At 44.1% G+C, this 25,752-nt stretch overlaps 8 protein-coding genes across 8 annotated transcripts; 5 read left to right on the forward strand and 3 right to left on the reverse strand.

Annotated features, from left to right (window-relative positions):
• Nucleotides 1-911: 911 nt before the first annotated feature.
• On the forward strand, nucleotides 912-2,714 carry CCOS01_13524 (beta-xylosidase; the record flags this gene model as incomplete). The annotated part of the gene is made up of 1 exon (XM_060461670.1): nucleotides 912-2,714. One exon carries the CDS (start codon nucleotides 912-914, stop codon nucleotides 2,712-2,714), a length of 1,803 nt encoding a protein of 600 aa, XP_060308098.1.
• Nucleotides 2,715-3,292: 578 nt separating this feature from the next.
• Nucleotides 3,293-3,788, reverse strand: CCOS01_13525 (uncharacterized protein; the record flags this gene model as incomplete). Its single annotated transcript, XM_060461671.1, has 2 exons — nucleotides 3,293-3,416; nucleotides 3,475-3,788. 2 exons carry the CDS (start codon nucleotides 3,786-3,788, stop codon nucleotides 3,293-3,295), a joined length of 438 nt encoding a protein of 145 aa, XP_060308099.1.
• On the forward strand, nucleotides 3,489-3,752 carry CCOS01_13526 (uncharacterized protein; the record flags this gene model as incomplete). Its single annotated transcript, XM_060461672.1, has 1 exon — nucleotides 3,489-3,752. The coding sequence occupies one exon, from the start codon at nucleotides 3,489-3,491 to the stop codon at nucleotides 3,750-3,752; it is 264 nt and encodes an 87-aa protein (XP_060308100.1).
• A 2,321-nt stretch (nucleotides 3,789-6,109) lies between the features above and the next one.
• On the forward strand, nucleotides 6,110-7,215 carry CCOS01_13527 (uncharacterized protein; the record flags this gene model as incomplete). Its single annotated transcript, XM_060461673.1, has 2 exons — nucleotides 6,110-6,274; nucleotides 6,328-7,215. 2 exons carry the CDS (start codon nucleotides 6,110-6,112, stop codon nucleotides 7,213-7,215), a joined length of 1,053 nt encoding a protein of 350 aa, XP_060308101.1.
• A 984-nt stretch (nucleotides 7,216-8,199) lies between these two features.
• Nucleotides 8,200-9,780, forward strand: CCOS01_13528 (uncharacterized protein; the record flags this gene model as incomplete). The annotated part of the gene is made up of 3 exons (XM_060461674.1): nucleotides 8,200-9,213; nucleotides 9,339-9,715; nucleotides 9,768-9,780. The coding sequence occupies 3 exons, from the start codon at nucleotides 8,200-8,202 to the stop codon at nucleotides 9,778-9,780; spliced, it is 1,404 nt and encodes a 467-aa protein (XP_060308102.1).
• Nucleotides 9,781-10,558: 778 nt separating this feature from the next.
• CCOS01_13529 (uncharacterized protein) lies at nucleotides 10,559-12,360 on the reverse strand (the record flags this gene model as incomplete). The annotated part of the gene is made up of 2 exons (XM_060461675.1): nucleotides 10,559-10,653; nucleotides 10,755-12,360. 2 exons carry the CDS (start codon nucleotides 12,358-12,360, stop codon nucleotides 10,559-10,561), a joined length of 1,701 nt encoding a protein of 566 aa, XP_060308103.1.
• A 2,778-nt stretch (nucleotides 12,361-15,138) lies between these two features.
• On the reverse strand, nucleotides 15,139-15,858 carry CCOS01_13530 (uncharacterized protein; the record flags this gene model as incomplete). The annotated part of the gene is made up of 1 exon (XM_060461676.1): nucleotides 15,139-15,858. The coding sequence occupies one exon, from the start codon at nucleotides 15,856-15,858 to the stop codon at nucleotides 15,139-15,141; it is 720 nt and encodes a 239-aa protein (XP_060308104.1).
• Nucleotides 15,859-18,357: 2,499 nt separating this feature from the next.
• On the forward strand, nucleotides 18,358-18,778 carry CCOS01_13531 (uncharacterized protein; the record flags this gene model as incomplete). The annotated part of the gene is made up of 2 exons (XM_060461677.1): nucleotides 18,358-18,588; nucleotides 18,674-18,778. 2 exons carry the CDS (start codon nucleotides 18,358-18,360, stop codon nucleotides 18,776-18,778), a joined length of 336 nt encoding a protein of 111 aa, XP_060308105.1.
• Between the last annotated feature and the right edge of the window lie 6,974 nt (nucleotides 18,779-25,752).

The raw sequence follows: 25,752 nt of genomic DNA on the forward strand, positions 1-25,752 counted from the left end.
ATCTTACGAGTATCAAGACAAGCACCAGAGCCTTCAACGAGGTACCTTAAGCAGCATTTGAACCAACTGTGGGCGGAGAAGTTACTTAAGATGCGGGGTCAACGGGAAGCGCTCCAACGGGGAGAGATCACCCGGCCTGGGTCCTGTCATGAGATCAACACTAAAATCCCCATCAGTACCCGTCATGACCGAATGCTTTGTGACTCGAGTGACATGGTAGTGCTGTCAATGATACACTTCCTCGGGCCTTGTACGCATCGCGCGTCCCAGGATGCGCCTATACTTTCTCTCTCCCAAAGTCCTCTGATCTCCTCGAACGGTTCGGCTCGATAACATCCGAAGTTGTTAGGCAAGGTTTAGATTTGCTGGCTTCTCAGTTCCAGCTCGTGGACGACATATAAAGGAACAAAGTTTAGGCCGACGCCTTCGAATGACATTGCCAAGCTTGCCAGGCTTACTCTGCTATCGAGAGTAAATTAGACTGTACATACAATTGGAGTCCCCCTCGCCAGTGCTCACAGTACTTCAATACTACCCCATCCCTCCATTTACCCCGTCTCGGAGGAACCAAACCAGAAAAGTAGTGTACCCCAGGGCGAGGGATGACGCACCCAACTGAAAGCACCAACCAATGTGAGGGGGAATTGTGGATCTTTGGGAGGCTCGCGCCTTGTTTACAACACAATGGACAAGGGGTTCACTCTTCCGATGGGATGAAGGATTGCCGTAACCTGTTGCTCGGGCTTTTAAGATGCACTCGTCGCATGTCGCATTCGAAAGAGGGGCGAGCAGAGCGCCGAGGGAGAGCGGTATAAGAGGATGGCTATAATCTCCTGGAAAAATGCCCATCTTCTCAGTCGATTGTTGTCCGAAGATTCCACTGGCTCAAAGCTCCGAACCCTCTTCTCGATATGCGGCGCATTGCTGCTCTACTTGTGGCATCGCTACTACCACTTGCCGTCATCGCCGACTCAGACAAGGGAGATGACCAAAGCCCCAAGTTCTACAACTCAGCTCGCCATGCAGCCGCGGACCCTCACGTCTTTTACGACTCTGAAAAGGGCCAGTACTATGCGTATTCCACCGAGGGGGCTGATGAAGGATACCACTTTGCGGTTTACATTAGCCCTGACCTTTCGACATGGAGCAAACATCCTGGAGGCGTCTTAAAAGCTTGTTACGATGATCAGATGAAACAGATTGATGGTGGTCAAGCTTGCTGGGCCCGAGATTGGTACTGGGCCCCTGAAACCTACTACAACGAGAAAACCGGATGGTACTTTTTCATTTTCGCTGGTCGTTTACGGGAAGACCTGGCCAAAGACAATTTTCGATATTCCAAGTTCGAAGAGCCTTCCAAGCTAGGAATCGCCGTCTCCCGCTCGCCTACAGGGCCTTTCAACGAGATTCGATCAGAGCCAATCGGCTACTACCCCTATGATCCGGATTATCACGACATTAACCTGGTCATGGATGATCAGCAAATGCTGCCGCCAGAAAGTCTGGCTCAAGGTGAAGCTGCGCCAAAGGGCACATACATACCTACCATAGATCCCAACATTTTCTTCGATAATGACGGCCGGATTTACTTGTACACCTCACGCAATGCCTACCGAAATTGGAATTGGGACAGTACTCTGGGCAAATATATCGAAGAATCCAACATCATTGTGGTTGAGCTGGACCGGGAATGGTGGGATGACCCGTTTGCACGAACCATGCCTGAGATTGCGTCTTCTCAAATAAACCTAAACGCGAACAATGCTCCCGAATTGCCGTCGAACATCACCTCCTACAACGGCACTGGCGAGATTGGAGATCCTCCCCGCAAAGACGGTTGGAAGACAGTTATCTCCTACGGCGCTGATCCACAAGATTGGGAGAATTACCACGTGGATGATTATGTCAAGTTCAATGGCACGAAGAAGAACCGCCGCTGGTCGGAAGGTAGCACGGTTATCACACGAAACGGCAGTGACGACAAGTCGGTTTATATGCTGACGTATAGCGCGAACAACTACGAAGCTTCCAATTACGGTGTTGGGTTTGCAACGGCAGAATCACCGCTAGGGCCGTTCAAGAAATCGTCTAAGAACCCTGTTCTTTCCCAAAAACCCGACGGAGAGTTCCCTATCTACTCAACTGGCCACGGAAGTATCGTGGCATCACCTCCTCCAGACATCAGAATCAAATTTGGCGCGCAAGATGTCACCAGGAAAAGTTTGGATGGTACAGAGCTTTTCTATGTGCATCATGCACGTAATGACACAACGAGGGACCGCTCTATCTTCACCACACGCATGAGCCTCAATGATTCGGCAATCTTCATTGGCTCTGACGATGCAATTAGCATGAGTCTAACACCGCTTGACCAAGCCCTCCCCAAAGACACATACCCGATCAGCTTCCAAGTTAGTTGCTCCAGAGACCGAAGCCCCGGTGCCCGGTTTGACGTTCGCGTCATGTCAAAAGCTGGGGCCTCATTTGATCTTATGGAGGGAACAAACAGACTAGTTTCTCTTCCTGGTGCCGTTCAGGCAACCTCCATTGAACCCTCAAGACAGCGAGATGGTGGGTACGTTCTAAACTTCAACACCACGTCAGTGAGGGAGCTGGCATATCAACGACTGAGTGTCGACGGTAACTGGGCGACAGTTGAAAGCAAGGAGATCAGATGCAAAACAACGCAGCGTCGTTTTCTGAAGCAGTCATGAAAAGCAACATCATGCATGAATCGAAAGATGAAGAACGCAAAGCAGCATTCATCGAGGAGGAGGCCTGAGGCCTCCGTAACTTCGAGCTAGTATTTGATCGTCAAATTTCGAAGCACCTTACAGCCGTTCAAAAATGGCGAAGGCAATCAGAGAGATTATTGGCATAATTTTCCAAAGATAATGACGAATGATTTGCTTTTGCTCTTCGCCCTTGAAACATGTAAAACCTCATGCAATCTCAATGACTAAGACATATCTGATAAGGTACCTGATATTGTGAGTGACGTCTCTAGGTGCGGGTCGAAATCCATACTCCCAATGTGTACTGGGGGAGGCACTCCTTGCTGAAACGGTTTGTCCCGAATTTTTATAAACTGAGTAACTATAGGATTCAAGATAAATACTCTCAGTCATTTGATGCATTGCGATATCGGGAAGAACGGGCGGGAGCAGTGCCCGGTGTCTCGTCAATCGTCATAACCCAAGTGAGGGCTCATGATGGATCTGTGATTTGAAGAAATCGCGTGAAATCTCTCTCAACAAACAATCTGAGATCCTCAGACAGACTTGTTCCTTTTTTACCAATCTTTGGGCACAGCATCAATGTACAGGCTGACAGGCCCCTGGCTGGTGCAGACCGTAGAGCCCAAAGGACCCGCGTGGCAGTACGTGGGGACATCTCTGTAGCCAGAGGCGCCGCTTCTGAACTCCAAGTCAGTGGATGATATAGAAGAAGATGAAATGAACCAGGGAAACTTACGCAACACCCCAGCGATGATAAATGCGAACACCCCAGGTGTCATAGACCCCCTTTACAAGGGCAAAGCTGTATTTGCTACTGCCGCAAGCATATTTTTCTCCAAGAAGAACCTCCCCGGTAAGCCCGCAATAGAGATTATCGGCATCATGAGCGGTGATGTGAAGGCCGACGCTGTCTACCGCTCCATCGGGCTGGTGTCGGGTAGAGAAGTCGAGGATCAAGACATCCTCCACCGGAGGGAAACCAGCCTGGGGAGCCGGGGTAGCCACAGCGACTGACGCGAGAGCGATGAGCGTAAGAGTTGCGAAGCGCATTGTGTCCTAGCTCCGTGTTAGTAGCTTTCGCGCTAAGTAATGTCGTTTGAACTAGGATTACACCTACAGAGCTTCGAATAAATTGTGGGAAGTTGCGGAAGTAGTGAATGACAATGGTGTGATGTTTAGGATGAGTTGAGTGACGGGGAAATCAAGTCATTAAATATTCCCTCCGAACACTTCATCAGCCTAGTCATGGATCATTATGCTCTTAAAAGGGAGACATCACAAGGGTAGAGACCCTCAACTGCAGTGACCGAATCTGCGATCAAAGACATGCAATTGCGGGCCTCGTTTTACGAGATGTTACATTCCGAGCCTCCTCGTAGCCACAAGCACGCATCACAAGACCAGTGATAGTGAATCTGCACACCAAGGGAGAACGCAGGAAGCGGACTTCCATTGTGATGTGCCGCCTCGTATTGGGGCTTCCGCCACACTTCACAAATCTGTTAATAGTATGAGCACTCCGGAACACCCGAAATATTCAGGATCCTATGTGAGACGAGCCAAACAGAAGACGCGTGAAGGCTTGTCATAGCTAAGCGACGCTGACGACCCGTAGCTACAATTTCAGATCTCAAACCCCAAGGTACTAGACTCCAAGTCTCTCTAGCTGTTACGGTGTTTTACGCAACCACGCCATGTCATATTTGTAAACATCAGGTCACAAAAGAAAGTAGTCGAAACAAAATTTCAAGCTTCCACATCTCCATGAGATGGATTATCGAAGATCGGGTAACGAAGCATTGCGAATACGAGCCCTATCCCCGGTTCTGGACTTACCTAGTCTGGTTGCATCAACTGGGCCACAAACTGCTGTTGCTTACTCAGGACCACCTCAACGAAATGCAGCTTCGATAAATCTGGCAAGGCAGAGTCACACTAACTGCAAAATGAGCATATACACGCTACGTAGCATCGTTGGTGATGACTAGGAATGCTTCAAATCGAGGATCTTGCAGGTAAGACAAATAAGTCATCGTACACGACTGCTTGGCTTGCGACAATCACTGGATGATGTAACCGAGCGAATCCTTTCAGATCATGCCACGCTTTGCTCACGCCTATCAATCATGCAAATACACGAAACATTTCAGGCCATTGCATTCATCGTGTACTTATCTCTAAGGCTGGTTCAATTAACATGATAGTTCCTAATTAGGGAACACATCCGAATTTATGGCCCTAGCCAAAGAGAAAAGCTGGGTTTTCAGTCTCCAATCTTGAGTATATATTTCCGAGAGTAGTTATACTTTTGATGCGTCAAGTAAAATAAGCAGCTAGCTTCAGATTTGAAGCCCGGCAATACTCTTAGAGAACTGGACCATACTTGGAGAGCGTTAATTCCGATAAACCTTGAACGAAACCTATCTCTGTGATTCTTCACCAATATCTTTCCGAAGTTGCTCCCTCATTTCTCATTCGCAAATGAAATGGCCTAGGACGCTAGTCTGCGAATAGGATTGAATTGTCTCTGGTTGTAGCGAGATACCATCATCATTACATAGACCTGATCAAGTTGCTGTTCTGATCTCGGAGCAATGCGTATTGTTCACGACCTTTAATTGCACATGGAGATGCTTTTGCTGCTTATGGCAGCAACCCACTGTGGATGTTGCTGTTGTGAACGTGCGGAGGGCGAATGGGGGCGTAGCTTATCGGACAGGCACAACACAGACTTGAACATAGCCCTCACGGGAAGGGACTAAAGTCGCACATGGCACACAACATCGAGATTGGGGGAAGATGAATTCCATGTCGGGCACACTTGCCGCTTTTTACGCCTTATCGGACCTGGCTGGCCTGCGGGGCCCGGGTTCTCCTGCCCACCTAGCTAGGTCTGCTCCGGCCCACTTTACTGAGGTATCCCAAAGGGATTGAAAGTGAACGACCACAACGCTGTTTCCGACAATTAAGGTAGTCCAACATCGGCTTCTCTTGCGCTTGTTGATTCACGCCCAAAACTGATAGGCGAATTCCGGCTGCAATCTAACAAGATCGCAAAGCTGTTTCGTAGGATATTTGCCCATATTTCACCTAAAGTATGGGTGAATTCAGATACTGACCTGCGACTCTGACATAGCCCCTTGTGTGGGCATTTGACTCGGCTTTACTTAACAAAATAGAAAACATGGCTATGAAGATCCAGATATCACCTCGATAATGTGTACAGAGAAACAGTATATAATAGCTCGACGTTCCCAGTCGAACTTATTTCCTTTCACCTCATCCAAATCGGTCAGACTAGATCAGCCTCCAAGCCAGCCCGAACTTCTCAATACTGGCGTGTATCCCAAGCCTAGCTTATACTATTAATCATGGACGACAAAGGTGCTACACTCGACATGTCTCTGTTCTTTGGAACAGAGGAGCAGAAACGACGGTTTTGCAACGAGCTACTTCGGTTGCTCAAGTCGCGAGGCGGCGTCAAGATTCAAAATCACGGTATACCAGCAGAGGACATACACAAACTATTTGATATGGTAGGCTCGAAGTAATATGGAGTAGATGACATGAAGGCTGACCGTCACAATAGAGTCGAAAATTCTTTGCTTTGCCCCATGAGGAAAAGATGAAAGCCAAGCACCCGCCTCAAGCCAATCCGAACAGAGGATATAGCTTTGTTGGTCAAGAGAATGTTGCAAATATCAGTGGCTACGAGAAGGGCTTAGGGCCAGGCAAGACTCGCGATATAAAGGTAATCCATACTGCCAGACAGGAGACGCCATATGCTCAATTGACTAACATAGTTGCTAAGGAGACTCTGGACATGGGCAGTTCGCACGACGATCTTGTAGACAATCTTTGGGTACCTGAAGAGAGCCTTCCTGGACTCCGAAAGTTCATGGAATACTTCTATGAGAAGGCGTACAAAACCGAATTGCATCTTCTGTCCGCTCTTGCGATTGCTCTCGGTGTTTCGGAAGACTACCTCAGGGCACTTCATAATCGTGCGGAGAACGAGTTTCGTCTTCTTCATTATCCGGCGATTCCCGCCATGGAGCTTGCGGACGGTACAGCGACGCGCATTGCCGAGCACACCGACTTTGGAACGATCACCATGCTGTTTCAAGACTCCGTGGGAGGTCTTCAAGTGGAGGACCAGAACGAACCTGGCGTATTCCGGAGCGTGGAATCCTTGGCACCCACCGACATCATCCTCAACATTGGCGACTCTCTTCAACGCCTGACTAATGACACATTCCGTGCTGCTTGCCATCGTGTCACGTATCCACCGGCAATTAAAGCTGGCGACAATATTGAGATCCCCGAACGATACTCCATTGCGTATTTCGTCAAGCCGAATCGCCTTGCATCCCTGCTTCCCATCAAGGAGTTTGTCACCGAAGCTACCCCATGCCATTATGATGATGTTACTTCATGGGAGTGGAACAACAGGAGAATTGCGAAGCTATTTGGCTAGCTCATATCGCAGCGATGGTTGTTTGGACGATTATAGGCTCTGCTTGGGAAACAGAGCAAAGCTGCCGAGATCTCAAGGATGCGGCCCTCTCGGGTGTGTGGAGCTGGTTTAACCCAATCCAGCGATAGCTTCGGGGTCACTTTCCACTTTAGCCTAGACCCTACGGGAGAGTTACAAACAATCTGGCCTATGTCCTCTTGTTCCATGTAACTACTGTATAATCAAGATTGTCAAAATCTCACAGGTAAAGTAGCTGAACGTTAGTCCCGATTTTGTACGAAATGAGAAAATGATCACAATGGTCCACGATCGTCTCTCGCATTTCATCGATCAATCTTATTATCTTGACCAGCAGTGCAATTGCGATTGGGGCAGCAACTAACGAAAAGCATCGTACTTGTTGCCAGTCGCTCCCGCGGAAGCTTGCTGATATTACGCATGTTACGGACCTATTAGCCGGTAACATAAGGTATAAAATAGATAACCTAATGCCCCGGAATCCATGCTGCCCGTGTGTGCCCTATAAACGCCGGAGGATATCGACAAATTAACATTTCCTTATTGCCGTTCCAACCTTTGCTATCTGCTTTCTGACGAACAGCCGCTCGCGGTTCATCCTCTAGAGGTCGACGGCATAACCTGGTTCGTATAATATTGATCGCATCATGCACACGTCGAGATCCAGGAGCGCACATTCTTTTGAAGGATGCAAGACATGCAGGAAACGTCACCTGAAATGCGACCAGACTACACCAAGGTGTAAACGATGTTGCATCTCAGGCTTAAAGTGCGATTTCAAAGCGGTCCTTCGCTGGGTTTTAGTAAACGGTCCAGATGACTTAAGCACGGCGGTTCCTCCTGCAAACGAAGCTACGCAGTATTCTCGGCGTTACCTATATTCTGGTGAGTCTGAGGGCTGTTATGATCTCAACATGGATATTGTGAAGCTGACTAGGAAGGAGAACAGATGATTTGAGAAAGGTGATGAGTATTTCTCTCGTTGCGAGCTTGCCTTCTACTGTCAACGAAGCCATTTCCAAAATCGAGAACGAGGCCAAATCAGTGGAATCTAGGGAGGAAATGGAGATTGCCATTGGTCCTTTCAATGTGTTTCACGGAGTATATCAAGTTCCAGACGGAGAGTCTGAAGTCGGTCTGGGTGCGAAGACAAGCATCCCAGTGGTGGAGGAACGCGCTGTCGACAAATGCGACAACCTGTCTTTTCCGGAAGGCACCGTCTCACCATCGAACCTGGGCAAGTCTATGCGAGCCACTGATTTCGCAACGGCCGATGTCGCCGGAAGCTGCGATCTCATTCTGAATGAACTCACCGTGTCTGACCCTCTTGACGAGCTTCTCTCGAGCTCTCTAGAAGTCCTTCAATGGGGGGACTTGTTCACCTGGAATGCCGAAGTGAACCATTCTCCCCTTCCGGGCTACTCCATTGACGAAGTTTCATGTTCCAACCATGGACCACACACTATCCTAGATGATTGGACAATCGGTGAAACGATCAACCAGCAGATGACGGAAACTCGAGGGTTCAGCAGGGTACGGCCTAGTGTCTTTCCAGAGCTGAACGATGATCTAGTTGCGGATGCTCCGATACTTTTGAAACACTTTTACGATGAAGTCATAAACCAAATGGGCTCGCTACCGATCAACGAGAAGTCTGCATGGAGGATTTTGAATTTTCCTTCTGCCATCGTCACACTCAGCCAGCTTACTATTCTTAAAATACCCAGTCACGGTATTCGACACGCCAACTTGTCGAACCTTTACGCCCTCATCGCGGTATCCGCATTCCATCTTTCACTCAATTCAAAGAGCTTCCCAGAGATGGAGAAGCCCGAAGGGTACTGGAAACGTCTATCTGAGAGGACATATGATTGTGCCAAGTTCCACCTGAAGCTCAGCTTGGAGGAGGAGTCTGCCGCCCCAAAGAAAGCCAAGTACAAAGAACAACTGATGGCCGCCGCAGCTATTCTTGCAACCGCCGTAAGTGTTCTCTATTTATTCGATCTTCTGCTAACTCCGTTTAGTTATTATCTGGTAACGAACAAGATACATGTCGATATCTTGTAGAAATGGAGAGGCTAATCCGTACTCGCGGGTTGCGAAAGTCAAAGCTATCACGTCGAGCACGACTGTTACACAACATTTACGCCTGGATGAGGATAGTCTCGGAAAGCACTAAAACTTTCCACGATGAAGCGCCAGTACTCGATCTAATTGGCATCAACGATGGTTGGGTCACTGCTCAAGACCATGTTCCTGCGCACGATCAGTCTCAAGCTGGAATAGCGTCGTTCAGGCCAGCTATTTCAAGTGCAGAGCAACTGAGAAAGGTTTACCCAGAAATTACCCTGGATAACTTCCTCCACTTGGAACCACTCCAGCTTCATCCCGACACCACTTTCCACAATATCATCAATGATGACATGACGGATACCAACAAAGACATACATCTAGCAACTGCAATACAGGATCAGGAAGACATGTATATGCAGATATACGGAGTGCCTGAAACCTGGCTGAGACTTGTGTCCCAGATTACACGACTAGCTAATGTTATGGACCAACTTGCGCCAAATGAAAGCCAACTTGACGCCATCAAGATGGCAGCACTACAACCAAAGGCGTCCTATCTAGAAGAAGCTGTGTGTGCCTTCAAAGCAAGATACCACGGACAGTACGAGCAAGATTTGAATACCGAGAAGCCTCACGTACATATGGTGCGGGCATTATGCCCGGCCTTGATGATTTTTTTCTATCGCAGGATCCGGAACATCAATCCTATGCTGCTTCAAGAAAGTGTCGATGAGGTGATGGAGGCGTTGGAAGGATTTGATAATGCTTTGAGTCGAAATGAGTTGCTCGGGCCAGGCACAGCTTGGCCAGCTTTCATTGCTGGTGCGGAAGCGACGAAACCAGAGAGGAGGGCGCAGTTCAGCTCTTGGCTAAACAAAGCCTACACTAAGTCAGGATGGAAAGGCTATTGTGTGTCGAGTGAAGTTTTGTGTGAGGTTTGGAGGCACCAGGATGCGGATGCAAAGACGTTACGGAGCTCAACGTGGGTAGACGTTTGCAGGGTGAACCGTCGCTGGCCGCTATTATGTTGAACCAATGTGATAAATCGGCGACTATGGATGCATTGCCTAGAAGGAGAAAGATGGATACAATAAAATTGCCCACGGCCTAGCCAACGTGACGGCAATCCTTAAGAGATGTGCGAATAATCGAATGGTGTTGCATCAAATTAGGGTTATTTATTCAATAGTCCACTACGGATCCACCTTATCAATATACATGAGTGACGTATAGCATCCTCGTGAATCATGATCTAGATTCCCTTCACGTGCAGCTCACCAACGTTCCTGTTGAGGTCATCATCGTCGAGCTTCTTGGCGCTGGTATCGCCTCCGGTCAACTCGAATACTTTACGATGAGATGCGTTAGCAGGTGCAACTGTAGGCAAGCCATGAAGGGAGAATTTTGAAGTCTAAGTGAAATGAAAATATGAGAAAAGTTTGACCTACAATCAACGGGTGTGGTCGCGAATTGGCGAGCCGGAGTCCTCTTCTGGAACAAGTAGTCCAGCTCTGCGAATGTGCGGTTCTTCGTCTCAGGGAGGAAGAAGAAGATCAGTACAGCCCAAAGGCAGCAAAGTCCGAAGTAGAACAAGCCAGTCTTCGCACCCCAGTTCCAAGAGTCACTGCTGGAGTTGAGCATGCGAGGGTTGAGCTGCTGTACGACAATTTGGCCCACGACGTAGATAGCGCGTCCGAGAACGATGGTCTGAGCACGCACACGACTGGAGGACATTTCGCCCACAATGGTGTATGTTGTCGGGCCCAGCGACAGTTTGAACGTCAGGTTAACAATGATCATGACGACAGCCACAGCCAGAGCAACATTGGTCTTCCCTGGAATGAAGCCTAGGATGCCAATGACGAGCATGAGGAGACCGATGATTGAGGAACCCCAGAAGAAGAAGACGCGACGCCCGACTTTGCCCATTAGGGAAATGGCAATAGCGGTGCCCACAATATTGCCTGACTGGATACCCATGCTGAAGTCAAATGCTCGGACTTCTGGCATACCGGCTGATTGCAAGAAGATGGTAGCGTAGGCGCAGATGGCCTGGCCATTGAGAATCTGAATAAGCCAGGCCATGGCCACGATGCCTGTGCGGCGCAAGTTGGTTCCATGGAAACAGTCGCGGTAACTGGCGCCAGCTGACTCGATCTTTTCCATTTCGTTAGTGTGTCTCATGAGAGCCAATGTTTGAGCCATGGTCTGCTCAGTATAGAAGTTCTTGCGTGCAAGACGGCGTAGCGACTTCTCGGCTTCTTCGATGCGACCACGGCGAACGAGGTACCATGGGCTTTCTGGGGCAAAAAAGCCAACAGTGAATAGAGGCACCACCCAAACCCATTGGAGAGCGTAAGGGATCTTCCATGCCAAGTCTCCCTGAAGTCCCAGGGAACCACGGAGAACACCGGCGGCAAGGAAGGAGCCACATCCCCAACACATGGAAACCCATGCGGTGAGGTATCCTCGCATAGCAGCAGGGCAAATCTCGGCAGCGTATGCAGTAGTCAGGGTCTGAAAGATGCCCCAGGGAATGCCGCACAAGATGTTGGCGGCGAAAAGCATTTGGACGTTAACTGCGAAGAACAGTGAAAAGATTGTCCCGCCCATGAGTGCCATGGCACCCATGTAGACTCGTCGGGAGCCATAGCGAGACTGAAGCCAGCCGTTCAGAAGCAGTCCGATGATGCTTCCCAAATTGTTGCCATTGCCGATGGCAGCCTGCCATGATGTCGGGATGTGTTGCTTGCCATTGGCATCTGGCCAACCGAACCTCCTCAAATACGCCTTTTGTCCAAAGAAGTTGTTGACGAGACCAACGTCCATGCCCTCCATGATCAGGGCCATACTCAGGAGCATGCTGTAAATGGCAGCTGGCAGATATCGTGATATGAGCTCCTTGCGGGGCAGCCTCGTCTCTTCTTCGCTGGCGGCCGCGGCAGCTTGGATCAGAGCAATATCGGGAGTGTATGTGCCGTATTCTGCATGATCGACGGACCCGGACCGGGCCTTAGCCAAAGTCTCAGGCAGTCCCTTTTCGTTGTCGGCCATCTTGACACTCTACTTGTCTATGCTGAGGATTTGTGTAAAGATGACAGCAGGAGGTGATATTGGTAGGCAAGGCAGGAAGCTTGCCGGGAAACAGAGGAGCGGAACACGGGGAAGATAAGCACTTGCGTATTTGCAGGTATGAATACCATTGTCCGGACCGGCTCCCCTGGTTGCCAAGATGCCAAGGAGTGTCCTCCAACCACCTGCCCCCAATGCTGGGGTTATTCGCGCAAGTTCAACCCCGAGTCTGGATTGCGTGAACTCAATTTCCCCACACGGTCCCCATGGGGTTTATAACCGTCTCTTTGGGGAATGCGTAAACGAAGCGGGGAAAGAGCACAATATCCTGGGGTATCTTTCGACCGAGGCCATGAAAAAATGGCTAGAGGAGGAGCTCCTTTGAGCCGGTGGATCAGGTGCCTCATTGATCCAGAAGAATTGGCCAGGATCTTGACCTCTCGTTCCAGTCTGTCTTCAATACGGTGTGGTGCAGCTTGCGCGTGTCTGGACGAACCACTGCATGCTTATGCACTGCAACCCAAAAGCTGATTGTACAATGGCGCCCGTGTCTCGCCTGCATGCAGCAGCTTAACAAAAGGATCAGAGTGCAGACGTTGTAGTTCACGAAAAGCGATTCAAGCATCGTACTGTCCTGAGCGACGTCTTTGTGTAGGGAACCTTGAATCCTAGGTCGGTAGTACTCTTCATACATGAGCTCTGCTGCGAATGGTGAGGGTACATACCCAAAGTCATTTGATGTCGGTTCGTCATGAGATTCAGCGAATCCAACTCTGTTTTCTCTCTGTCGGGCCTGCCCAGCGCACTGCCCAGGTTTTCTTGGCTTCTTGGCTCCCAAGCCGCTTGCGCCGCAGCTGCAATTTCATATCGGACTCACTCACTTAATATGGATTAGCCCACGTCTGTCGCTGCCTGATAGCCCGGTATCATTGCAGAAACACCCGAAGGAGTTGTATATTTGGCAAAGTAGCGACATATTCTGCATGCGGCGTCTTCAATCAAGCCTGTGCTGGGTCGGTTAGACACGAAGTGGAATTAAAGACAATGTTGCGCAACAAAGGGCGGGCAACGACTGACTGAACTGTTACTGCTATGCGACTCTATTGGCCTGATGCGCCCTCCGCCTGGGGACTTTTGCTGGGGTAACGCGGGGGGTGGAGGTGACACTTCCGATCCGAAGTTCTGGTTCATTCCCCGCTTTTTCTGACGGTGACTGCAACCTGTTATCCGCACGCTGGCATATGGTCTGAGCAGACCGTGGCACTTTGTCACTTCATTAGGTACCTTACTCGGACACAGCCGATTCAGCAATATCTGTGTCCTCTACATGCGTGACAGCACCGAAGCAGCTGTGACACTTGATTCTGCTCTCACAAAGGTCCTCATTGTTAGTCGGATGTAGACACTAAACCGAGGTACTTACGCAAGTTGGAGATGACGAGGAATCCCTCGGGTTCCATTTGTCAGGTCAAGGCACACCTCGGTCGACTTAGGCCGAAGGCCAAGACAAAACATAGTTTGCCCAGCCTTGGTAAACGCCACCAAATATTCATTCCACCACTCAGGTAGGTTTCCCTAAGGGCTAAGGTATGTGGCACGCACACTCAAGTCTCAATGGAAGAGCATCTGGGGTTTGGGATGTATACCAGAATCGAAAGACAGTGTGTGGTTCCTGCTTCAATCCTGGGAAGTGTGTTCTCTTCGGTAAGCCTGGAATTGTCTACTTCAGAAACCTCTACGCCATCGCACATCCTGCACAGCAAGTCGAAAGGGGCTCGTGGCGCTCGAATTCCCAACGACCCTCGCAATGCATAAGTGCCTCGGTGGCATACTCTAGTAGTAGAATGTCCATAGTTGAACCACCACCCTAAAAACGTGCACGGAAAATTTCATAAGTCAAATTTACTGAGCAATCATATCTACGTATGGAGACAATGTGTAGAGAGCAGCCGAGTTCGTGAATGCGGACTGACAACCGGGGTGATGGGAAATTTTCCTATGGATTGACCATCTAGCTTCTCGACCAGTTAATCTGCAAAAGGACGTCGATCAAGTTCTCTGATGGGGAATCATTAGAGACTCAGGCCTCGACCCGGTCTAAAATGTTTCAAAGCGGCGTAGTGATAGGGGGTAAAAGACGGACCTGCTGAGAAACATCACTCTCTTTACCACCTAATACAAAGTAAGCAAAGAAAATATTTCATGCATGGTTGCTAAGATCGGGCAAATTAATGTTATCTACCGGAGACCCTACTAACATTGCATTCATAATTTCCCATCGGGTGCCTTGGGAACTTGGGGAGCAGCCCGCGTCATCGAAACGAACCAAAGAGAACATGAAGTTGACTCTTTTGGTTAAGGATACTAAGTTCAGACTTGTAATTTTTCGATCCTGGAGATGATTGTGAAGATGCCTAGTGCGATTTATTACAAAGCAAGAATGAAGTAGGAGCCATCTATGCAGAAGGTGGCTTGATTCTTTGCAGTAAGGGGCAGTAACGCACAGCGTTACGGGTAGCGCTGGGACATGACCTACTTACTCAAAATACTATGACTGCTGAATCAAGAACCCGTCAAGAATCAACAAAAACTCAACAAAGGGACCAATCAGTATAGTGTTTGGTCCAGGACTGTGATGCGAATGTTGATTGCTTTCTCTTTAGTACTTAACTAGGTATGCAACCGATTTGTGTTGCAAAGCAGACTTCCAGCATATGCCATGTCGAGACTGTTTCAGATCCAGACACACAACGGAACATATCATTTCGACCCAACTCCAGGCTGAGGGCCAATTCTGTTGTCCCACGGGAAGCCTCCTTCTGATAGTTCACTTCTCTTCTTTCTTGTTGATATGACCACCACGCACGAGTGCTCCGTCGCATTAAGACTGATTAAATGGTAGATACCACGAGCCAGGTGTTTAGTCACCTGCGTGACGACATGGTGAACGTGTTCATTGGTGCCAGTGCGTAGCATGTAGAAGTCCGAATCGCCGTTCACGTTAACGTAGATTATGTCAACCTTGCTAATGTCGATGTACCCTGTGGTCCCGTTCGGCCATCTAATCGGGTCGCAATGGGTCGACAGGTTGACATGGTAGAGCACTGGAGTGGTCATTAGAATCGATTCTGGCGCTGCTTCAAGCTGAGGGTCTTGGTTGTCCCATGGAAAGCCCTCTTCCAATAGTTCGTTCCGCGTCTTCACCGTCGACACAACCATCACGCACGAGTACTCCGTAATATTGAGGCTGATCAGTTGATAAAGACCACGAGTCACGTGCCTATTCACCTGCCGCAAGAGAGGAACGTGTCCCTCGGCGCCGATGCGCAGGCTGTGAAAGTCCGAGTCGCCGATCGTGTTTGTGTTAATGAAGTCAACATTAACTTTGCTAATATTTGCCTGCTCGACAGTTTGATGCGGGGTCGGCCAAGAAGCCGGGTTAGTTGAGGGGTCAACCGAATAATCAGCTGGAGCTGCCATGTTGCGCGGGGGTGGTGACGCAGTCCAAAAAGATGTTTTTTTCGTTGGGGGTTTCCGGAAATGCAGTTTCGAATGTATTGAGGGAGAAAATATGCCGATGTTGCACTTTTATATGCGTCCTTTGTCTTAGTAAGGCAGTGACCTGATGACCATATTGGAGTTTTGGTCATAGTTGACTTGGTCTCGCGAGTCTTGACTGGTCAGCCGTACATGGATTGGTTGTTGGACGAGACTTTTTGTAGGCCTGTCTCATTCAGTGGCTTCGACACACTATTTTGATTTCTAGATAGAGCGAGAGAGCGCCGCAAAAGCCGAAAGGATAGGATCCGGCGATATTCTACGAAGGTCATAGTCTATTCACTACCTCATCCATTCATTCTCAGCTTCAGTTTAATTGCCATGGTATATACGTCAGCATGCGATCGGACCTTTGGTGGTAAGGGCCAATATCGCGTCTGTGACTTCTGCGTATGGAGAAGGAAAGAGGACGAAGTAGTAGAAGCCCAAAAGGACCGCTAGGTAAAGGTTTTGAGTGGAATGGCCGCTTGTTTGGTCCTGACTGTCTTCTATATCCACCCCTTGTACCGAGTGCTCGAAATTCAACAGATAGAATGTGGGAGCCCAGAGTGCTACGCTACTGACAATAGGTGATGAGTGCCCCCCTCTTCCCAAGTTTATGAACTGCGGCTAGTGTCACTGCGAGTGCCAGTATCATGGAATATCAAATGATGCGAGAATGCGGGCAGCCGAAACTGGCAGCTGCTTAATGCCAGTGGTGAGAGTATGGGTGGTATGAAATACGGCCAGGAAGTCTGTGCCGGTGGGAGGCTGGAGTGCTTGCACCTAGATCATCGCTGAAATCAGGAAATACAAGAGGACGGACGCCGAGTCCAGCTCCCAATTTCATATTTCCTGGAATTTAGGTGCGGAGGAGACCGGGAAATTCTGTTCCATTACTTGTACATTTGGATCGTATCTGCTTAATAAGACTGGTATTTGAACCCCAAATATTCTCTCGTATTGAAAGATTCTTTATTTGGCGTCAATGTGTCAAGTTGATCGGTTCTAAGTTGGCAGACCAAACTTGCATCCACTCGGTGCCTGTTATCGCGAGACATAGCCTCGCAAATCACATTCGTGCAAAGCTAACCGAACTAAATTCTCTGCTGAGTATGATAAAGGAGGCTCCGAAGGTCTCGCGAGCTAGGACATAATGGTCGTTACAACGGCCCGTCGGAACGAGCAATGGCCTACTCTCGAGATAGAAACGGAAGGTCGAATTGCTGTTGGTGGTTACTCCTAACTTAAGGAGGACGTATCTCCACAATTGTTTGCCGAGAATTCCACGATCTCAGAGTATTGAAAGCGGTGCCGAAACGTTCTTCCTTATTGACTTATGGTCAAATCGCACTGGAAGGTCAGAGTTGGACAGTGCCAACAGAACTTGAGAGATAAGTCTGTCATATTCATCCACCTGAATTCGGGACGTCTAGACACTCGTGGCCTGTCGTACCTTGTGTGGGAAATCTGTATATGCTAGGTACAGATCAATATTCCTTCCATACCTAACTATAATCCCTGCAGGTGTGTTAAGACACCTCACTTGATTCTAACAAACTCTTTTCAGAGCAAGGCTTGGGGCCATCGATGTATACAGCTCTTTTTACGAACAATCGCAATTAGATAAGGACCGAAAACAAAAATTGAAAAACTATAAAGGCTTAACTTCTTCCTCTCTTTAGCGCATAAGAAATAGCGCAATCACAATCATCTCTCGTTTCTAGAGTCATACCCATCTTCTCCCAAACAATTACTACACCGTAATCCTGATAGGATCCTTCATTCAAACAACTTAAGTATTCTTCCTGCCAAGGTAGCCGCCAGTTTTCGTTCCATCCAGTCAATTCCAAAATTTCTGACTCTCATAGCGCTCTTTATCTTCCTGACCACCAACATGGTTAAGACCACTTCGGTTCCTCCAGTCACCAACGAGACCCAAACACCAACCTTGGTGGTAGCCCTCATTTTTGTTTGCAGTGAGAAGAGCCTTCGAAATAAATGTGTGGCGGATCCGTAGGTACACCAACACTGGCGACATTCAACATGATGTTCTAGGCGACCATTGCAGGGATAAGACAAGGTGCTCCTGTGAGCTTCCTTGCAGTAATCCAAGGATCTGTTGAGGTCGCACGATTGAGCTTTAAGTTTCGGGATACTGACTTGCGTTTTCGGAGGTGGGAGGAGAGACGTCAAATACTTATGTATCAACGAGATCAGTGAAACCCAAAGCCTGCATCAATCATTACAATTCTGCACCTAAAGATGCTGGTTCTCAATTGATACATCTGCAATCAGACAACGGATGGCCATATCAGATAAATCCTCTATCTATCCCCAGAATCGTTGGAGAGAATAAAGAAGGACACGCAGCCTCAAAGAGAAGACGGATCGCATGTATCGACCAACAACGCTCTCTCAGCTTTGATCTGGCGGAGCATAATGGCAGCACCGTTCGATGCGGCCCAGCTGGACGAGAGCGAGAAATATGTCTTGAATATTGCCATCGACGGCCGAACACGAATTCGGCCATCGGTCCACCCGGAAGCCATGGGCAGCAGGTTCCTCAGCTTCATCCAGGTAGAGCACCCCATCAAGGAGATTCTCGAGAGCGACAACCTCACAGCCTTGTCTTTGCTGATCCGCAGAGCCATTATTGCAATAGATAAGAAAGTCAGAGGTTCCTTCATCAATGTTGTCATTAAGCTTGTGAACAACAAGAATGATCTTGGCGCACTCATTTCAACATTATTCTTAGATGCGCGCCTGGCCAGAAGTACGCACATACATATTGGGAAACGTTCAAGATGACGATCTAGAGTGGGGCCATGCTCTGGGAGGCAAAATTGCGGCTGTTCGCTGATGTAGCTGCGGCATTTTGAATGGCATGCATATTATGTACCCTTAATATCCTGATGGGGCCGCGAAATGCTGATTGATACCCCCTACAAAAGTTATTTGCAGAAGCTTTAGAATGACTCGATCTGAACTAGATATGCGCAACGTCGATAAAGTGACAGACTGATGTTAATGGGTTAGAATTCAAGAAATGGCTGTCGTCGAATCCAAACCCGTACTGATCGAGCACTATTATAAATGTGTTATGTTGGTGAATGGATGGGACAATTGTAAAAAGTAGCTGGACTCGCGGCTTGGAGTTTACAAGGAGAAAACCTATATGAGCGACTCAACGGCATCAAGCCGACTCGAAATCCCTAAAAGACCTTGCTACGAAAGAACAAACACGACGGCTATTTGTACGCTCAGAGAAAAAGCGATATCAGAATTCAAAACGGTGTTGCAGAGGGGTAAGTCTGGCCATGCTAATTTTGGTACTAATGATAAAGGGAAGAGTCGATAGCATGACTATTCCCAGAATACACTATTGAAGTAGCTTTAGCAAGAACGTCTTAGTACTTCACAACAAATGAAAGATGAGGCTACACTTTATTTGAATTGTTCGTGGAAGCTATGAACGACATATGGTTCAGCTTACGTCATCCATCCCAAGAAATAAATTCTAGGCCTAGATTGATAAGCTAACATGATACTGTCTTCTATGATCAATACCACAACCGCTCCTTAGATTATTAATTATGAGAATATAAAGCCGTGATTTGGTATATGCCTAGTAAAGGCAAGGTGGATTAGATTCAACTCGTCGGGGAGGGTTGAGGGGTTCTGTAGGGTCACCTCGGCCTTGCTTGCTATTGCCGTCGCGCGCGGAAGTTTCGATCCTTGCTAAGGGACCGGACGAATGAAACCCTTAACTAGGTTTGCTATCAAGTGAGTTGGAATACTAGACACTGCTGTTGTGATGTTATACGTCTTCGTGCATATATGTTCCTGGTTTAATTACTATATGTTAACGCGGATAAGGAGTCCACATCCCTGGCCGTTTTCTTCGTCTAGCAGAGAAGTTAAGACAAGCGAACATTATGTTAGCAAGCAAGGGGGCGGCGGCCTTGATATACCTGACTCGCAGAAGGCAATTGAAGGGTGTGTGTGCAAGTGTGGTGAAAGTGACATGCACAGATGCGAACACAATGAATGCAGACTGAGCATCTTTAGGGCACTTGGGGCGTAGAGGTCGGGACATATTGTTTCGTCTGGTGTCGTGATGTATTGGAATATTGAATGATTTCGACTATGAAGTGCATATAACGCAATAGCGTTCAAGTTGTTCCCACTAACAAAGAGTTGATATGCGCTTGTTCGCTGGCTTCAAGATATGGATGCATCGGAATACTGATCACTTCGCGACAAGCGCTCTCGGCTGCAGGGCAGTGACCTTTCGCGACCGGAAAGTTCCGATAGGCAGCCTGCTGATGGACAGGAATGGGATAGTAAACGACGGATTCAATGCTGTTCTGATGCAGCCGCGCTCGAATATGCGACCGTTTCACGTCAGTCGTTCGAATCGTGTAAGCTGCCCACGCCGAGACGGTCCCGTCGAGTGGCAGAGCGGCTGGCCGACAGAGAGTTGAATTCGACCCATTGTTGTCGTCGACTTCTTTTAGGAGCAGGCTGGTATAACGAGACGCTACCACTTGTCTCAAAGCTATCTCGTCAGCTAGGATATCGAGCTTGCAAAGGAGAATCGCTGCCTGTATGGTGTCGAGTCGGCTATTGATTCCTATGTGGACATTTTCGTATTTCTCTTTCTCGTCTCGCCTATAGAGGCGCAAAGACCGGAGCATAGAAGCAGTCTTCGGGTTGTTGGTTAATACCGCTCCACCGTCTCCGTAGCAGCCCAAGGGCTTGGAAGGGAAGAAACTGGTCGTGGTAATATCGGCCAATGTGCCAACTTTCGCCCCGTTAACACTTGCTCCAAAGCTCTGGGCAGCGCCGGCGATAATCCATAGACACTCGTCTTCTAACTCAGCCATGGCAGAACGGATACCGTTGTAATTTGCGGGTGTCCCGAACAAATCCACAGCAATGACACCGACAGGCCTAAGACCGGCTTTTCGTGCAGTGGCAACACCTGCGCCAATTTGAGCCGGATTGATGGTCAATGTCTGTGATTCCACATCCACGATTACTGGAACAGGGCCAAGCAAAACCACTGGCTCCACAGAAGCTATGAAGGTTAGTGCTGGCACGAGAACTGCATCTCCAGGACCAACTCCAAGGGCTAACATTGCCAATGTCAAGGCGTCGGTGCCGCTTGCACAGGTGACTGCGTTCGTAGCTTCTTTCAAAGCACATAGTCTTTCTTCGAGTTCGTACACCTCGGGTCCCATGATGAATTTCATGTGATTAAAGACTTGGGACATCCTCCGTTCAAGGGGCTGTTGGATTCGGCGCATCTGAGACTGGAGATCAATGATAGAGATTTTAACAATCTTTTCTGGTAATGTCGGACGTGGGATTTCATTGAGGACCTCTGCCTTCGGATATAGATGTAATCCGGCAGTCAAGGCGCTCGGTTATCGAAAGGATACCCGCATTCATAACTAATTTTCAACGGCTTCGAATAAGTATGCCAACAACGGCTATGCCCTCGGCTAAATTAGTCTTTAGGACTTTGCCAGTACTAACGCACTTAATAAAGTACTAGTATTTAATAGCGAGCGGCTCGAACTTCTCTAGAGCTATAACCTCTATTCGGCCGTTTAGTAGCGCTTATACCTATTTAAATTAATTAAATAAATAAGTCAAATAAATAGTTAAATATAAGAATTTTAATAAGTTAAATAATTAAATATTATAAGGCCCTATACTTAATATATTTAATTAAATATAAGGTTACCTAAAAAAAAGAAAATCCGGGGCCGGGCTAATTAAAAATTAATATTCTTAACTATATTTTATAAGAGTTTATAATTAAGAATATAAATACCTAGAGCGGGATTTGAACTTACGACTCTTTATTTATAATTATAAGTTCGGTATTATATTACTTAACTACCCCCCGACGGAGCAATCTATTAGGGCCGTACCGTATATTACGTATTAGAGAAAACTAAGTATAATACGCTCTATACCTAACTACTAACTAAAACTCCTAACCTTTTATTACCCGCTTATAGGGCGAGCTTTACCTACTTTAATATACATAAGACCTCTTAATATTAGCTTACGTAAGTAACTAGGTCTAATATAATCTATTTTTTTATATAAATATTATTATTACTTAGGGGGTCTTATAAAAGCTATTTAAAACGCCGGCTTATTACCCTAACTTTATATACTTTTAGCCTATTTATTATAACTATTATAACTAGGTTAGTATTAATATATTAAATCTTAGTATTTATACTAGCCTAGCTATTTATAGTACTTATAATATCGCTTAGCTAAATTCTATATTATTAAAAAGTACTTTATTACTTCTTAAGTATACTTATATTAATTATAATAGTTATAGCGTTAAGCTAGCTAAGGGTACTTAGTTTAAGAGGGGTAAACTTATTAACGGGCATCTTTAGTTTACTAATTACTAACTATATACTAAGAGTAGAGTAGTAGTTTATATATTAATAAGTTTATTTAATAGATTTATTTAGTAAATTTATTTAGTAAATTTATTTAGTAGATTTATTTAGTAAATTTATTTAGTTTAAATAGAGAGTAGTTTTAAGTAATATTAAAAGCGATAAGGATAAAAAGAATTTTTACGAGCTTTAAATAGTAAATATTAGCTTATTTAGCCCTTTTTTTTAAAAACCTTTACGTTATTATTAAAGTTTAGAACCTCTATAGTTAAAAAAGGCTACCTCTAACTATTATAACTAACTATTACGGCTAACTATTATAGCTAATTATTACGGCCGACCTCTACTATTAACCTTTTTAACTAGCGCTACTATATAAGTATATTGCTTAGCTTATTATTAGTAAATAGCCGAAGAGAGTAGTTTACTTATCCCGAATTAAATAGCGGTTTTCGTATTAAAATTATTATATTACGTTAAGCGCGTACTTAGGATATATTATATATATTATATAATTAAAAAGTGTACTATATTATATAATTTTTTTTAAAAACGTAATCCCGTTAAGGTCGATCTTTTATACTTATAAAGCTAAAAAAAAAACCACTATATACTACTTAACTAAATAGATTATTAATAATTATTATAAAAAAAAAAAGCCTAAGTATTATAGAGCTCTAGATTTAATATTTTATTATATTTAAGAATTTAAAAAACCTTTAGTACCCCCTTTTTTTAATATTAATAAAACTAATAAAGTTACGTATTATTATTTCTAACCCTTTACGACTACTATAATTATTATTAAAATTAATTAAATTATATATTAATTAATTTATTATATTATAATTAATTAATTAGTAATAAGTCGTACGATTTTTAGTACGTAGCCGCTATTTTAAATTATTTTATAATTATAAACCTTAATTAACGTTAGTTTTATATTATTAACTAATTTTAATAATTATAATAACCTCTTTACCCTTTTAAAAGTAATTTAAAAAAAGAGGACTTTTATTAATAATAATTTAATATTATAAAAGGGTATTAGGCTAAAGAAGTTATAAATTTATTTAGAGAGGGTCTTTATTTAAAAAATTTATAATAAAAATATTCAAAATAAAGTCTTTTAGTTTTATTATTATTATAATAAAATAAGTATTATTATTTATTTTAAAATAGTAATTATAAGCTTAGTAACGGCTTATTTAAAATTAAAATACTAAGTAATAAATCTAAGTTTTAATAAGTCGTTATATTTATTAAAATCCTCTAAGTACGACTTTATATTAAAAAAATAGAAATTTATTTTTAATATTATTATAAAGGGCTAAGTAACGAGAATTAAAGAATTAATAATTAAGTATATTATTAATAATAATAATATAATAGATTCGGGATACGACTAGTAATAGGATACTAATAATTTAGTAACCGGTATACGGATCGTATTATAAAAGAACTTTTTAAAAAATAAAGACTATACGAAGGACTTTATAAGCTTTAGTTTTATAATATATTTATACTTATATTATAATTTTACTAGTTAAGTACTTATAGCCTAATCTCTTATAATTCTAAAGTTTTTATTTTTACGGAGTAATTAGTATAAATAATAATAGATTATAAAAACGAACGGAACGTTAACGAAGTAATACTTAGTTATTAATAAAGAGCTATTAATATTAACAAGCTATAGTTATTTAGAGTTGATTATTTAACCCTATTTTATTTAAAAAAACGAGCTTATTATAGAGCAAGTCCTATTTAAATACTAGTATTTATAAAAGAGCTAAATAAAGAAAATAATTAGGGTAAATTACCCTTACGGGCTAGTTATTTTATTAATACCCTAAGGACCTTATTTATTATAAACGGGGCGTTTATTAATAACTAATCGCTAGATATATAAGGTCTAAGTACGTATAAAAGTACGAGTAATATAAGAATAATTAATTTAGTAAACCCTATAAGCTTAATAATAACCTATTTTTATAAAATAATAAAAATAATAATTAAAAACTAAAACTAAGAACGGCGTTAATACGAAGAGCTTATTTAATAATTTACTAAGTAGTTAGTAACGTATTTAAGTTAATAAAAATATAAAAAGCCTCTTTTTTATAATTATAAACTAATTAGAAAAGAGTTTATAAGTACCTAAGTAATAAATTAGATTATTATTATAAAAATAAGTAATAATTTCCATACGAAAAGTACTATAGAATAGTATATTAAATAGGCCCTATTTAAGATATCCTTATTATTATAAACGTAATAATATAATTATAAAAAGAGCCTCTAAGATCCCCTTTCCTAGGATAACTTCTTAGTATTTATTTATTAATAATACGTAGACCTTAAGACGTAGGAATAGGAATATTATAAAAAACTAAGAACGAAGAGGCTAAAAAAGGGTTAGACCCCTACTTAGTTCTTTACTAAATAGTTAGTAATTTATTATAACCTAAATATAAAAGATATAAAGAACTCGAAAATAAAAGTATATTAATTCTTTTTTAAATTACTATTTTAGCTATAGGACGACTTAATTTATTATAAGGTTTTAATTAAGAAAGTATATAATATAGCTTATGAAGCTAATAAATTATAGTTATTAAATTAGTAAAAGGGCGGCGATTAGTTATAAAAAAATAGTAAAAAGAGGCTATATTTATTATTAAAGTAACTATATTAAATATCCCCTTTTTATAAAAAAAAGAGTAAAGAGAGCTCTAAGGGGCTAGGCTTTAGAAACTCGTTAGGAATAATATTATAAAAGCTATATAATAAAAGTGCTCGCACCGAGCTATTATAAAAACGTCGTAATAATAATATTAAGTATTTTATATATAATAAATTAAGCTATATATTTAGTAAGTATTAAAAAAATAAGTTAAGAAGTCGGGGCAATAATAAGCTAATATACCCCTAATTAAAACTAATATTAATAATTATTTAACGAGTTATTACTAAGCTAAGAGTTATAGAGGTCAACTTTTTAAAAAACGAATAAGTATAAATAATATACTTAATATATTTACGCTAAGTATTAAGAGGGTATTAATAAAAATAATTACGAAAGGTAGGGTAATAGTTCTATAAGGGGTTATTAAAAAGCTAATAGAAGTTAATATAAATATATATTTTAAGATAGATATTATTAATACTAGGCTCGTAACTTACTTAGGGTTAATCTTAGCTATTACTATAGCCCCTTTATTAAGGGACTTTTAAAGTAAAGCTATAGGCTAAGGGAAGGCTTACTAATTAATACTGTTTTTTTTTAACTACTATAAGTAGCTAAGAAAAATTTAATAACTATTTACTATAGTTAATAAGGATAAAAAAATAATAAACTTTTTATTATTACGATTATTAATAAGCTAGGAGGGTA

Source organism: Colletotrichum costaricense (assembly GCF_030867565.1).
Source record: "Colletotrichum costaricense strain IMI 309622 chromosome Unknown Scaffold_17.1, whole genome shotgun sequence".
In the NCBI taxonomy this organism is placed as follows: Eukaryota; Fungi; Ascomycota; class Sordariomycetes; order Glomerellales; family Glomerellaceae; genus Colletotrichum; species Colletotrichum costaricense.